The sequence below is a fragment of the Arachis stenosperma genome, chromosome 5, assembly GCF_014773155.1.
Source record: "Arachis stenosperma cultivar V10309 chromosome 5, arast.V10309.gnm1.PFL2, whole genome shotgun sequence".
Classification (NCBI taxonomy): Eukaryota; Viridiplantae; Streptophyta; class Magnoliopsida; order Fabales; family Fabaceae; genus Arachis; species Arachis stenosperma.
Genome location: NC_080381.1, coordinates 124,589,871 through 124,605,099, shown reverse-complemented (window position 1 = coordinate 124,605,099; position 15,229 = coordinate 124,589,871). Strand labels below are relative to the sequence as shown.

Here is a 15,229-nt window from a genome sequence, read left to right as displayed (position 1 = left end):
AGGTCTTCTATACAGAAAAATATATAAATGGATGGATATCTTTTTTATTAGTAACTATGATTTCTTTTTATCGATTTTAATTTGAATCTATTCTCTTGACGTATTTGTTCGAGACTATGGAAGCACTTAATCTACTCATGGCCAAAATTCTATTTCAAAAACAATAATTAATAATTTGACAAGGAAGCAACTAAGGCTTTTTCTTCCATTTCCAATCTGATAAGGCTATTTTTTGTTTTATACATAATAAAACAAATAGAGACCATTACGAGGTGAATATAAACTATATTTAAATTATTAATTAGTGTAAAAATAAAGAAGTACTATTGGTATTTGGAAAAATAATGTAATGTAATTTAGTATAGAGTAAAGTATTATTTTAATTTTCAACATTTAAATCAAATAGTAGAGAATTCGAAACATCATCCATATTTTCACAGCATCACTTATGAATAACAAGATAACATAATATTTCATAACGTTTTTTTTTAATAGCAATCTTTTCTGTTGCTTAAAAATTTTCATATAGTTTTCCAAACAATATCAATGACCCTTTATTTTCTATACCAAATAATATCCCAAATATGCTTTACATTCACGTCTTCTCCGCACATCGTGCGGGTATGTTGCTAGTAAAGATGAAAGTTATCAAACCATCAACCTACAAGTTTAGCTAAGCTAACAAATCAAAATACTCCCCACTGGACAATTCCTATCATATAAAATTACCACGGTAAAATCTAATGTCATTATTCATCTTGCAACATAATATGCGCATACAACTATCTTTGTAAGATCAGTATGACAAAAAGAAGTGAATAAACTTCATTAAAATCAGATTGATCACATAATTGTTTCTCAACACTATTTTAACTGTAATGGAGATTTGAACTTAAAAGCTCGAGTAATACCACCAAAATTTCTCATTTTATTGTAAAGTTTGTAGGTTTATCATTTTTCTTAACATGATTATATGGGAACATGCAATTGATGATGAAGTGTTCCAACTTTTGTGAGCATTAACCTGTGCAAATGTTTCTTGCTACTCTTTGGGGTGCTTGGAGATTGCACAAGAGGCTGGTGTTTGATCAAAATCCTTTGACTTTGAAGTTCGAATCGCAGTTCCTTTATGTACATGCTTTCAGACAGGTCCGTTTGACTGCTATTGACTATCTCCTTCTACTTGGCAGGATGACTGCCCTTTGTCGACGAAACTGCTATGTGGGTGGTCCATTGATTATCCCCCTGGCTGATGTGCAACCCTTCCTAGCTGGGGCTTGCGAAGAACAATCGTTCTGCCTCTTCTTTCCTTTGTTCCATTATATGCCAAATTGCCAATCAATAGTAGTTCAATCAAGCTTGGTTTTGTTACCCATGGATATTAGTACCTTGAATTAAAAGCAAAATTTATTTACTCTATATAACAAGAAAATCAGTTACCTTCTTTGTCATGTAGTTGCTTTGGTACATTATGCCTCAGGTATAACTGCATGAACACAGATAAATGAGAAGATGTTTGCAAAATAACATTTGAGATTTCATCTAAACCTAGATCAGCCAGTTTGTGCTGCATGGGGGGAAATGAAAAGATTGAAAGACAATAAGAGTGCAGGTAAGCTTCACAGCTAACACGTGATTCCTTTTCAATGATGAAATCAGAACCATTTCAGCTTAGTGTTAAATTAACATCAATGCATTTATATAATTACAGAAAAGAAAAAAATGATAGATACCCACAAGAAACGTATGACAACCATCTAGTCACTGAAAATGCCATAAAATAAGCAATGACAAAGAAAACGCTTAGGGTGGATAAAGCAGAATAAAGAGTATCAATCATGACAAGACCCAAAAGCATTAATATGTAATGGATATATGATCCTGAAGAAGGTAACAAAACACAAGTTAAAAAGAAAGAGATACAAACAACATTTGTGATGTCTAACAAGAAGAATCTCATCTACTTTTATCATTGCAATAGGCCTCTAGATATCATTTCACGAAGAAGTTTCTCAGCTTTATCATTTTCACCGTTTTCAAATAGAGCACGAATGATTGTTTCATAAGTCACAGCATCTGGTAAGCAATCACTGTCTTCCATTTTTGTCATGAGTGCCAATGCTTCCTGAAGCAGACCCTCTTTGCAAAGCCCATTGATCATAATGTTGTATGTCCGCACATTTGGACGATAGCCTTTAATCAAAAGATCTTCAAATATCTGTTCTGCCTTTTTAATTCTTCCACTTTTGCACAGGCCATCTATAAGTATGTTGTATGTATATATATCTGGATCAATGCCACTCTCTTTCATTTCCTTGAATAATATAAGTGCCTTGTCATGTTGTTTGATATTGAACAAAGCATCCAGCAAGGAACTGTAAGTGACTATATCAGCAGGTTGACCTCTATCATGCATCTTTTTAAGAAGCTCGACAGCACAAAGGATTCTCCTTGATTTTCCCAAGCCATCAATTAGAGTATTGTAAGTAACCATGTCCGGAACCAAGTTCCTGCAATGCATCTCTTCAAAGAGATTCAAGGCATCATCGACCATTTTACTTTTGCACAAACCATTAACGATGATATTGTAACTACAAACATTAGGCGACACACTACTTTGAGCCATAGTGTTGAATACAAATTTTGCCTTATTTACCTCATTAACCAGACAATGCCCATCCATTAAGCTGTTATAAGTGACCACATTTGGTTTCACACCATGTTTTGTCATCAAGCCCAACACATTCTTAGCATCTTTGATCTTTCCTTCCTTGCATAGCCCATCGATCAAAGTACTATAGGTATAAACATCTGGAGTAATGTTTATGAGAATCATATCATTTAGCAAAAGAATGGCTTCCTTGAGTTGACCCGCAAGGCACAATCCATAAATTAGAGTGTTGTAAGTGATAACATTGGGAGAGATTCCCTTAGCAAGCATTTCAGAATATAAATGAAAAGCATCACTTACAAGCGCAACCTTGCAGAGGCTATCAATAATTGCGCTGTACATTACGACATTAGGAACAATTCCATGTCGTGGGATCTTTCTCAACACTTGAATAGCAGCTGATGTGTGTCCGGTCTTACAGAGCCCATTGATCAAGGTCCCGTAAGTGATTTCATTAAACTGAAATCCATGAGCCAACACTGTATCATGAAAGTGCAGTGCTTTTTCAACATTACCAGAGAGACAGAGGCCTTTCAGAATTGTTGTCAAGGTTACGGCATCAGGCTGAAAACCCATCCTGAAAATCTTGGCGAAAGCAGAGAAAGCAAGCGTCATACGACCCATGCCGCAACAACAATTGATTAAGATGTTCAAAGTAAACAAGTTGGGAGCGATTCCCCTGGCTTGCAATTGCTGAAAAAGGGAAATGGCGGTGGGGAAATGATTGGTCTTGGCAAGAGATCCCAAAATCTTGGTGAATTGGATGATGGATGGAGGACGACGCATAGAGAGCATGCGAGTGAAGGAATCAACAGCTTCATCAAGTGATTGGGACTGAGAGTGAGAGTGTAGGGATGAAGTTGAAGGGAAGCAAAGACGGAGAGGGGAGTGGGGAAAAGAATTTGGGAATTGAAAAGCATACCTTAATTTGATTGGTGAGGAAGAGAACAATGACAACATTCTTTTCTTGCAATCTAAGTGGAGTATCGTAAAAGGGAATGCGTTGAATTGAAGAGTGCTTCCACCTGAGAGAGTGAGAGCACTATCAAGCTTATTTGATTCGTTTAATTTGCCAAAACTAAAGAACTAGTAAGTTTTATTATCTTATTTTTGGCCAAGGATTTTAGTAGTAATATTTCAAATTGAACCCTTTGTTTTCTGTTTTCGTAAGTTTGTAATTTTACATTTACCCCTACTAAAACGCTTCTGCAGACTGCACATCGCGCCGCTGCAACCCTTCGTAGTCGCAAGTTGGTTTCCCTGAGGTGCACTTATGTGTCTGGAGCTCTGGATCAGTTTATAATTTTTCTCGAGTTTGTGTTGCTTTAATTTGTGCTTCTTCTGCCTCTTTAATCCTATCTTTACTCTCATTTTCAATTGCTGAGCACTTTTCTTCAACTCTACTACTTCTGTCTTTATTATCCGAAATTAAATGAATTACTTGTCAATTGTCATAGTATTAATTATGACATGAAAAACAATGCATATATGCTGCAGTTTGTTGGTAACTAGATAGTTCATCCTATTCGTATCTGGACCTTTGTCGTATTGTTTTCTCCTGTTGAATTTCTTATTCTGACTTATCACTTGAAGGTTTGATATTGCATTTAAAACTATTAGCACTTAGCAGCATTTGCTATCTTAACACTGACGAGTCTATATATTTGTTTAGATGAGGAATTTTTCATTTGTTTGCAATTCTATTCTTCTGCAAATAATCATCAGTTCTATTCTATGAGACACTATTTTATAATTTTCATTTTTCACATTTCCTTCTATTTTTTGTAATTTGAATTTCGAGTGACAAATGTCATAATCTTATTCTTGAAACAACAAAGGGGGTTAAAAGTACACTCCTTTCTTTGAATTATACTATTTAAAAATATTGCATAATTTTTTGGGTGAAAATTTTATTGTGCAAAATGTATTGAAACTTCTGGCTAAAGTAATTCTTTCGTTTTCATCATTTTTCCTTTTTGACGGAGAAATGTACTATTTTAAGAGAGAAATATAAACTCTTTCAGCTCCTCACTTTAGTAGCTCTAGCTTATATTGTTACAACAAGAACCTCTTTAATTACTACGGTACTTGCTCAGTTGCTAGTTTTGTTGCTTCTCTATTATAATTGCAGCATGGGCTTCATCTTGCCGACCCTGCATTTCTTCTAAAGTGTCTTGTAATTTTGCAATCTCTTGTCCTTTAGCTTCTTCAAGGTCAATTAGTATATTGAGAATGGTATAATATTCAATCATGGTTATTAATGAATTCTTATGATGTAAATCTCTTGACTAGACTAATTATTAGTAAGTTCTTTAGTGTATTATGATGCGAAAAGAAAAAATGAATTATTTGCTGGATTATCAAGGTAGTAATTCCCTGGTTTTATTGATAAAATTCAATTGTTGTTTTATGATTTGTTTGTATTTTTCTATTTTTACTAGCATTAGTATAATTGGTCATCAGTTTAGCCACTGCATTCTCTTTACTCAAAAAACTTTTTGAGTTATGTCGTTTATTTTCAGTCTTTCTTAGCTAGTAGATATCACAGTCTGTGATGGAAAAGGAGAGTTTTCCTTTTGTGAAATTTGAGGTGACAACGTGGATTGCGAATGGTCTTGTAATGCTAGCTCGTCACAAGAAGTATAAACATCTACAGGTAACATGTCTATTTCTTTTGTGAGAATTTCTTGTGATCAAATCAAGAAAGATTCATCATCCTTTGCTTAAGTTATTGCATGGATAAAATCCATCAACCAACTCCATTTCCTCGATAGCAAAAAAGGAAGCAAAAAGATTGCATTCGTGCATGGCCATCTTGGGAATAGCATCCAGGTTTTTGTGAACATTTTTTGTCAGGTACTATGAAAACATGTTACCCCGACTAAGTTTAGCAAATGTTTGTCAGCCATTTCAAACAAACAAGTTTTGCAGCCGTATATACGTGGACTGAACAATGGTTTCAACGGGAAGGTTATGCGTCCCCCTTAACACAATATTGATAATGCACTTAGATAAGTTGGTAATCATGTGGCCAAACCTTCGGCCAAAATCACAGTGTGCCAGCCAGACCTCTTTGCAAAACGTATTTGTTCATGTCGCCAATTCTGATTTAATATCTCTTAGCGCTTTCATGTATGCCAAGTATTGCTCCTCATTTGGGGAATATGCTGCTTTGATCAAGGCTTGTTTTCCTTCTTTACACTTGAACTGATTCATGAAATTAGTATCCATATGACGAATACAATAAGCATGGTATTTCCCCAGAGGATGCCATCCACTATCCTTTTTTTCCATTGCGGCATGTATGCCTTTATCTCTATCAGATATGGCAAGACTATCTTCTTGAGGAGTCATATGCTGCTGCAAATTCTTTATAAAGAACGACCAAGACTCTGTTGACTCTAACTTAACCAATGCAAAAGCAATGGAAATAATGGTTGAGTTGCTGTCTTGTGCAATAACTATCAACAACCCTTCCGTATTGCCCATACAAAAGTGTGCCATCAATTGATACTAAAGGTTTACAATACTTGAAGGCTTCAATGTAAGGAGGAAATGTCCAAAATACCTTATCAAACTGTATAGAACCAAAGTCTCGAAGCATGCCTCATAATGTGGTACAAACTTGATATCTTGAACTAGACGAGGCAAACATTGCTCAATCACATTTAGCAACCTCGGAAGTTGGTTGTACAACTCTTCCCAATCCCCATTGATTTGAGCAGCTGCTCTTTGCTTCGCCATCTAAATTTTTCTGTATGACAGCTTAAATCTATATCTCTATTCCACTATCCCTTGATCCATGTAGTACTCTAATCGGAACGGAAGGATTACCTAAACTGATTAATATGTCAACCATTTTTAGAAATCTTACAACAATAGCATGATAAACAAGTAACCATTTTTCCAAAAACAGATGAAAAAATTTAAAAATTTACTTTCTATCATGGAAAAGATAACTTTGCAGATAAGGTTGCTGTCGAAATTTGAATGATCTTGCGACATTGTTGGCGCCAAGCACGTTTGCATAGCCTCGTATTTATGAACACCCCAATAACCAAGATTTTGTCAATATCCAATCCGAATGCTCCACCGACAACCTACAACATAATATCTGCATCGACAATGATACTTCAAATAATCATATTCAACCACTCGATACTCTACACTCCAACAAATGTTGTAGTTCTTGATGGCAAGGTGAACAAACTCTCTACTGTAGAATCTATGGCCAACCTCAGCTCCACGCTCCCATCTGTTTTATAGTTGTGAGCTCCCCCTAACCAAAAGTCATCGGCTTCACTTACATAGCATCTAGGTCCGATGTCGAATAATGGCTTGGAACTTGGGTTAGGCTAGAAAGTGGTAATGATGGTGGTAATATATGTTGAGTTTCTAGGACAAACTCTATATCGTCATCGCTGTTACCATCAAAACCAGATTGGACGCACTCCTAGTCTTACTTAAACTCTTCAAAAACCAAATCAACATCAGATTCAACATTTGGAGAGAAGAATGAATTCTTGTGTGGGATTCGGTTCTTTCCACCTAACTAGGTCCTACTACACAATCTGTTGGGAGTTGGGACTACAAGTGAGGAAGAAGAACTATTGGCAACGTCCACCAACTCAATGTAAAGTTTCATCACTTGTTCAGTCATAATCTTTCCATGGCAGTCGAACATAGCTCGCGCATGATCATCGTCCTTTAGGCACAATACCTTATATTGAATATTCCTTATGGCGTCCAATGAAATGTACCGATACCTAATTTTTCGAGCTTGCTTAATTCCAAGCATTCCCATGTTGACCAAAATCAAACTTTTAAATTCTATCAACGAATGCAATCACCAAGTATGCATAACAACAGAATCATTGCATTCAAAATGTGCACCACCATCTTTACGTGATATTGTTGCATTCGGATAAACAACAAGTACACATTCACTAGGCATTTGGAAAATTTGTCTTTGTGAAAAAGAAGAAATAATAGTTGAAAGGCAATCCTTCGTGACAATTTCACACGCAACACATGTGCTATAGCATTTTCTCACGATTATATTGCCAACAACTATGCAATAGTAACGCCCACCGCCATTGCACTGGCAGTGTGTGCACTATAAGATTTTTAGGTTATATCGCAGTCCTTGTCTATAGTATAGCTTGCCTACAAAATTGTTAGTGAATGTTTAAAACGGTAAAAAATTGAAAAAATATTTAAGGGTTAATATAAAAAAATTTTTATTTAAAAAAAAAAAACCTTGTGTTTCACCATAAAAAAAACAAAAAAAAAAACAAAAAAGAAAATAGTATTCGTGATCTTACTAAGTTAATGGCTCAATCGACTTGTTACATACCTTATTTAAACATAAGAACAAGATAGAAGCATATCATACAAATTGTTAGGCTAGTGAAAAGACTATTTAATATTCTTACTATTTCTTTATTTTTTCATAGTCAAATTACTGAATCATTTCTCATTAATTTATCCAATAATTTATTTTTCTTAAATCAATTCATTTTTATTTTCTCTTTTTCCCCAATTATGCGAAATGTAGATTATTTCGAACCATATTTTTTAACTTCATTCATTTTCTGATTGAAAATATCAAATGTAATTTTTGTTAATATATAACTTTTAAATGTTACTAAGATAAATGTTACCAAATCATACTTAAATCTCCAACATAATTCTTTAACTATAATAAGCCTTCGAGATAAGTGAAAAAGCATTACAAGAACCAATCAAAGCCGTTGCAGAGACACTAACAACAACAAATTAAGGCAATGCATCGACTATGAATTATATGTCAATTCCAGCAGCAGCAGCATCGGCATGTGATGTTTAACACTCTTTCAATCTTTGATATCCACCAATGGATTCACATAAACTCCTCATCATTCCCTCACCTAAATGCACTTAAAATTGTCATTCAGCAACTATCATCATATTTATTAATCAATCTTTAAGTACAAAAATAAATGCCAGTGATGAATAAATTAACAATCTCAGCAATAAAGGGTACAAAGATATAAATGGAACAAAACTAAAAGTGCAAAGCTTGATCTTACACAAACAGCTGCACAACACCTGCCTCGAACTACCTTAACACCGCTCAACTGCATATGTGCAAGTCAGGGAAATGAACTTGTGAATGTCAAGCCATTTCAAATTTTCAATCCAATATGATCAACGTAATATCCACATCTTGTATAGTCTAAGCTAGTAATATTCAGTATCTACCTACTAGACTTGGATGCTTTCTAATACATAAAGACTTAGATGCTTGGGCCCTATTACTGTAGTATGTTGCATTCTTGCTGCTTTGTTTAATGGCAAATGAATAAAATCCAATGGCTTTCTGCTACTGCTTGCCCTTGTAAACTAGTTATTTTCTATTTCCACCTTAAAAAACGCAAAAGAAAAAAAAAACTCAAAAAGACAATCATAAATGCCATCTTTTCAAAATTTTTAATGTCATTTTTTTTGTGAAAAAGAAAAACAACAAACAAATGGACCAATGTTTTTCATGATAACTCCAAGAACGTTTCAAATGAATCAATTGATCTATGGTAGAGCCAGCATAAAGATGAAAGTTATCAAGCCATCAACCTACAAGTTTAGCTCAGCTAACAAATGAAAATACTCTCTACTGAACAATTCCTATCATATAAAATTACCATAATTGTTTCATTAAAACCAGATTTGATCACATAATTGTTTCTTAACACAATATTTTAGCTTTAATGAAATTCGGACTTAAAAGCCCGAATATACCACCAAAATTTCTCATTTTAATTGTAAAGTTTATAGTTTTATTATTTTTCTTAACATGATTATACAGGAACATGCAATTCATGATAGAGTATTCCAACTTTTTTGAGCATTAATGATTAACCTGTGCAAATGTTTCTTGCTACTCTTTTGGGTGCTTGGAGATTGCGCAAGAGGCTAGTGTTTGATCAAAATCCTTTGGCTTTGAAGTTTGAATCAGTAATCTTTTTTATCAAGTTGATTGCTTTGGTACAATATGCTTCAGGTATAACTGCAAGAACACAGAAAAATGACAAGATGTTTGGAAAATAACATTTGAGATTTCATCTAATACATCAGACAGTATGCTGCTGCATGGGAGTTTACTTTAAATATGGGAGAAATGAAAAGATCGAAAGATAATAAGAGAGCAGGGAAGCTTCACAACTAACAAGGATTCCCTTTGAATGATGAAAATCACAACCATTTCAGCTTAAGAATAAATTAACATCAATGCACATATATAATTACAAAAATAAAAAAGGAAATAATGATAGATCCGACAAGCCACATATAACAGCCATCTAGTCACCGAAAATGCCATAAAATAAGCAACGACAAAGAAAACATTTAGGTGTGGGTAAAGCAGAATAAAGAATCACAATCATGTGAAGATCTAAAAGCATTAATATGGAATCGAAAGATGATCGAGAACAAAACACAAGTTAAAAAGAAAGAGATATAAACAACATTTTGTGATGTCTAACAAGAAGAATCTCACCATCTTTTATCCTTTCAACAGGCCTTTAGATATCATTTCACGAAGAAGTTTCTCCGCATTATCATTTTCACCTTTTTCAAACAGAGCACGAATGATTATTTCATAAGTTACAGCATTTGGTAAGCAACCATTGTCTTCCATTTTTGACAAGAAAACCAATGCTTCATGAAGTAGGCCCTCCTTGCAAAGCCCATTGATCATAATAGTGTATGTCCTCACATCTGGATGATAGCCTTTAATGGAAAGATCTTGAAAAATCTCTTTTGCATTTTTAAGTCTTCCACTTTTGCACATGCCATCTATAAGTATGGTGTATGTATATATATCGGGATCAATGCCACACTCTTTCATTTGATTGAATAACATAAGTGCCTTGTCATGTTGTTTGATATTGAACAAAGCATCCAGCAAAGAATTGTAAGTGACTATATTAGCAGGTTGACTTAGATCATGCATCTTTTCAAGAAGCTCCAAGGCACAAAGGATTCTCCTTGATTTTCCCAAGCCATCAACTAGTGTATTGTAAGTTACCGTGTCAGGAACCAAGTTCTTGCGACGCATCTCTTCGAAGAGATTTAAGGCATCATCGATCATTTTACTCTTACAAAAGCCATTAATCATGATATTGTAACTCCGAACATTAGGAAATGGTCTACTCTCGGCCATTGTGTTGAATACATATTTTGCCTTATTTACCTGATTAACCAGACAATATCCGTCCATTAAGCTGTTATAAGTAACCACATCTGGTTTCACACCATGTTTTGTCATCACAGCCAACACATTCTTAGCATCTTTGATCTTTCCTTCCTTGCATAGCCCATCGACCAAAATATTATAGGTACGAACATCTGGAGTAATGTTTCTAGGTACCATATCACTTGACAAATCAATGACTTCCTTATATTGACCCACAAGACACAATCCAAAAATGAGAGAATTGTATGTGATAGCATTAGGATAAATTCCCTTAGCAAGCATTTCAGAATATAAATGAAAAGCATCACTTACAAGTGTATCCTTGCACAGACTATCAATAATTGAGCTGTACATTACGACATTAGGAACAATCCCATACCGTGGGATCTTTCTCAACACTTGAATAGCAGCTGCTGCATGTCCGGTCTTACAGAGTCCATTGATTAAGGTCCCGTAAGTGACTTCATTAAACAGAAATCCATGAGCCAGCACTCTGTCATGATAGTGTAGTGCTTTTTCAACATTACCACAGAGACAGAGACCTTTAATGAGTGTATTCAACGTTATGGTATCAGGCTGAAAACCCATCCTGAAAATCTTGGCCAATATAGAGAAAGCGAGAGTGATCCGACCCATGCCGCAGCAACAATTGATTAAAATATTCATAGTAAATATGCTGGGCGCAATTCCCCTGGCTTGCAATTGCTGAAAAAGGGAAATGGCGGTGGGGAAATGGTTGGTCTTGGCAAGAGATCCCAAAATCTTGTTAAATTGGATGATGGATGGAGGGCGACGCATAGAGAGCATGCGAGTGAAGGAATCAACAGCTTCATCAAGTGATTGTGGTTGAGAATGAGTGTGTAGGGATGAAGTAGAAGGGAAGCAAAGACGGAGAGAGGAGTGGGGAACAGAATAAGGAGAGAGCTTTGGGATTTGAAGAGCACACCTTAACATGATTCGTGAGAATGACAACATTATAGCAATCAAAGAGGAGTATGGTCGTAAAATGGAATGCGTTGAGTTGAAGAGGGCTTCCACCTGAAAGAGTGAGCGTAGTATCAAGCTTGTTCGAAGTTATTTGTCTAATTGTTTCCACTTTCCACTCTTATTTGGAAGGATTGAGAATATAAAATGTTTTACGCAAGGATATTATTTTTTTTAGATAACTATTTATGTAAATATTTTTAGATCTGAACTTTTTACAATGTGAAAAGGATGGTTTTAGGGTAGAGTGTGGTTTAAAGAAGACTGTGTACGAAATAGATTTAAGGAAAGCATTCATTATTTTTCAAAAGACAGGAAGATGGAGATCTGGTGGTGCCTAATCATTAAAATACTTGGCAGGGAATAGACTTCTAATATGGATTTTTAAATAAATCATATTTAAAATTTTATGACTTATAATTAAAAAAAATTCTTGTTAAATATGATTTATTTCGATGTTTTTGTATATTTTTGGAGATGATGATAATGGTTGTCATTGTTAAATATGACTTATTTTTTTAATTTATAATTAAAAAAAATTCTTAAAGAATTTATGTTTATTGTTTGTGTATTTTTGTGTACTCCTAGTCCTATATACTATTTGTAGATATATGATGATAATGGATTAAAATTAATTAAAGACGTGGAATTTAAAATATTTGAAGGGAGTTCGCGACAAACTCTATAATTTTTATAGAGTTTGGCCAGGCGACGAATTTGCTCTAAACAAAAAATTCGTATTTGGGAAATTAAAGTTAAAAAATGGTGTTTGGAGAAATATAAATTTTTTTAATTTTATTTTTGAAAAAAATCCTTTATTTTAGTCTATTGTTTTCAGAGAAAAATAGGGTGAATGATCTGATAGCAAAACTTAAAGCTTGGAGTCAAAACGAGTACTTTGAGTGGTTTGATCTTTTTTGTAATATTGTTGAAACTCTTTTTCAAGATCAAAATGTTGTTTGAGTTATAGAGGTCTCCTGCTTGTCTTTCTTTTGTTTTTTAGTTTCTTTAATTTTTGTTCAAACACAAAAATAAATGTGAAAATAAATTAATTTTATTGATGTATGTGTAAAATTGTATATTATTAAGACATCAAAAATTAAGTATGCGTTTAGTTTACGTTTTTATTTTTGTTTTTATTTTTAATATTTTTTATTTTTTGAATTTTGTAAAAAATAAAGTAAAAACAAAAGGTGAAAATAAAAAACAGAATTTTATTGTTTTCATTATTTTTATTTCTTTTCTTTACAAAATCCAAAAAATAAAAAATATTAAAAATAAAAGAGTATATACCCATTTTGGTCCTTAAAGAATTTTAAATCAGACATTTTAGTCCCAACTAAAATTAATTATTCGATTGGTCCCTAACAATTAATTCCGTCAGTCACTTAGGTCCTTGGCTCCATCTACTCTAACAGAAGACAAAATAGTTCCTGAAAACTCTAATATGGGACAAAATGATCCCTAACCCCTTTATTCGAAAACGACGCTGTTCTTTTCCAATTTTTATCATATCTCGCATAACCCTAACATTCATATACTCCTTCTTCACCTTCACAGTCTTCTTTTCCATCTTTTCCTTTCTCCTCTTTAGCTCCAAGATTAAGGCATAGTGTAATTGTTACACGTGTCGCACCTACCTCAACATGTCATAAACCACACACTTCCTAAATCTTTGTGACTAGTACATATACCTTACCAAAAGCATCCACTTCCACGTCTTTGATACCATCACCTCCGACCCCGACAACGTCCACGACATCCTCAAGACCAAGTTCCACAACTACTCAAAGGGCACGCCTTTCTCCACTCTCCTGCAAGTAATATAGATTGTTGGACATTAGGACATCATGAGAAGATTCTCCTTCGACATTATATGCAAATTCTCATTTGAAATAGTCATCGAGTGCTTCATTCCTTCTTTTTCGGAGTCCAAGTTGGCAGACAGTTTCGACCTTGCATCCAAGCTATTACAACGAGCAATGTCGTCGTTGCCGCTCATATGAAAACTGAAGCAATTACTGAACATTGGTTCGGAGAAGAAACTAAAAAAAAAGCAATCGGAGTGGTGGACAATGTGGTCATGGAGATGTTAGGATAGAGGAGGAGGGAGATGGTAACGAGACGACAACGAGTCTTAACAAATCAGACTTGTTGTCTAGATTCATGGGATCCATCGAAGATGACAACTAGTTGAGAGACATAGGCATTAGTTTTCTGAGTATGAATTGGTTGAGAACAAGTTAATGATTTTTTTTTTCTTGTGAGCATTAAATTTATAAAGTGTGCATTGTGTAGTTTGAAGTTACAGTGTTAGACTGTTAGTGTTATGCGAGATATGATGAAAATTGGGAAAGAACAGTATCGTTTTCGAACAGAGGAGATCTGGGACCATTTTGTCTCCTATTAGAGTTGTCAGGGACTATTTTGTCCTCCGTTAAAACTAACGGAGTAAAGGACCTAAGTGATTGACGGAGTTAATTGTTAGGGATCAATCGAGTAATTAATTTTAGTTGGGGACTAAAGTGTCCAGTCTAAATTTCTTTGAGGACCAAAATAGGTATATACTCAAAATACTAAACGCAACCTTAAAATTTTCAAAGTTGCCAAATCATTAATCTTCTATTATCTTATTTTAGGCCACGGATTTTGGTAATAAGATCTCAAATTGAACCCTCTGACCTTTTCATTTTTGGTAAATTTGTAATTCTATATTGAGTAAAATTTTATCTTGACCTCTAACTATTTTGCTAACTCTCATTTCGCTCCTCATCAATTGAAAAATAACATTGTGCCCCTAATGATTAACCCTTCAGAGACACACCGCTTGACGCCATTGATCTTTTCTTGCTTCTTGATTCTCTCTCAATGAGCGCGTTTAATTGCACAAAATCAATTATTTTATTTCCATTAATCCATTCACAATTTCACTTTTAAAATCAATGATTTAATTAATTTTAGATTCAAAAATCACAAATCACTAATCCAAAATATTCAAAATTAAAACACTGAAACAGACTCAAAAGAGCATAAAAGAAAATCGCTAAACAGTGTCACTAACTTTTTACTGACAACAAGACGACGACGGCGAGACATGAAGACACGACAGTAACATGACGACGCAGCAACTGGATGCCTCGAACAGCAAAGTCACCGGATGAATGGACGACGTGCCGAGCTAGAAGAGAAGGTCTGGCTGTATGGGTTTGGGATAGGGGAAGGAAGAGGCCGCGGAGACGCCGACAATCGTGGACAGTGGCTGCGGTTCCATTGACGAAGCTGGATTTTTGGTTTGGGAACTTTGGGGAACCTTAGGCTGCGTTTGTTTGTAGAGACAGGAC

General features: G+C 34.6%; 2 protein-coding genes across 9 annotated transcripts; both read right to left on the bottom strand.

Moving 5' to 3' along the window:
• Positions 1 to 850: 850 nt before the first annotated feature.
• On the bottom strand, positions 851 to 3,679 carry LOC130982457 (pentatricopeptide repeat-containing protein At1g12620-like). Of its 3 annotated transcripts, XM_057906469.1 has the most exons (3): positions 2,032 to 3,679; positions 1,441 to 1,486; positions 851 to 1,309 (listed from the first exon to the last, which is right to left on the bottom strand). In XM_057906469.1, exons 1-2 carry the CDS (start codon positions 3,629 to 3,631, stop codon positions 1,470 to 1,472), a joined length of 1,617 nt encoding a protein of 538 aa, XP_057762452.1. In that variant the 5' UTR covers positions 3,632 to 3,679; the 3' UTR covers positions 851 to 1,309; positions 1,441 to 1,469. The 3 variants fall into 3 exon arrangements, 1 of the variants encoding a protein (XP_057762452.1); XR_009087167.1 differs by having other exon boundaries at positions 1,441 to 3,679; XR_009087168.1 differs by having other exon boundaries at positions 851 to 1,304; positions 1,441 to 3,679.
• Positions 3,680 to 8,356: 4,677 nt separating this feature from the next.
• On the bottom strand, positions 8,357 to 11,972 carry LOC130979933 (pentatricopeptide repeat-containing protein At1g62930, chloroplastic-like). Of its 6 annotated transcripts, none has more exons than XM_057903493.1 (4): positions 10,206 to 11,972; positions 9,570 to 9,716; positions 8,743 to 9,076; positions 8,357 to 8,580 (listed from the first exon to the last, which is right to left on the bottom strand). In XM_057903493.1, the coding sequence occupies exon 1, from the start codon at positions 11,877 to 11,879 to the stop codon at positions 10,212 to 10,214; it is 1,668 nt and encodes a 555-aa protein (XP_057759476.1). In that variant the 5' UTR covers positions 11,880 to 11,972; the 3' UTR covers positions 8,357 to 8,580; positions 8,743 to 9,076; positions 9,570 to 9,716; positions 10,206 to 10,211. The 6 variants fall into 6 exon arrangements, with proteins under 6 accessions (XP_057759476.1, XP_057759474.1, XP_057759473.1 ...); XM_057903491.1 differs by having other exon boundaries at positions 8,357 to 8,790; positions 8,915 to 9,076; XM_057903490.1 differs by having other exon boundaries at positions 8,743 to 8,790.
• Between the last annotated feature and the right edge of the window lie 3,257 nt (positions 11,973 to 15,229).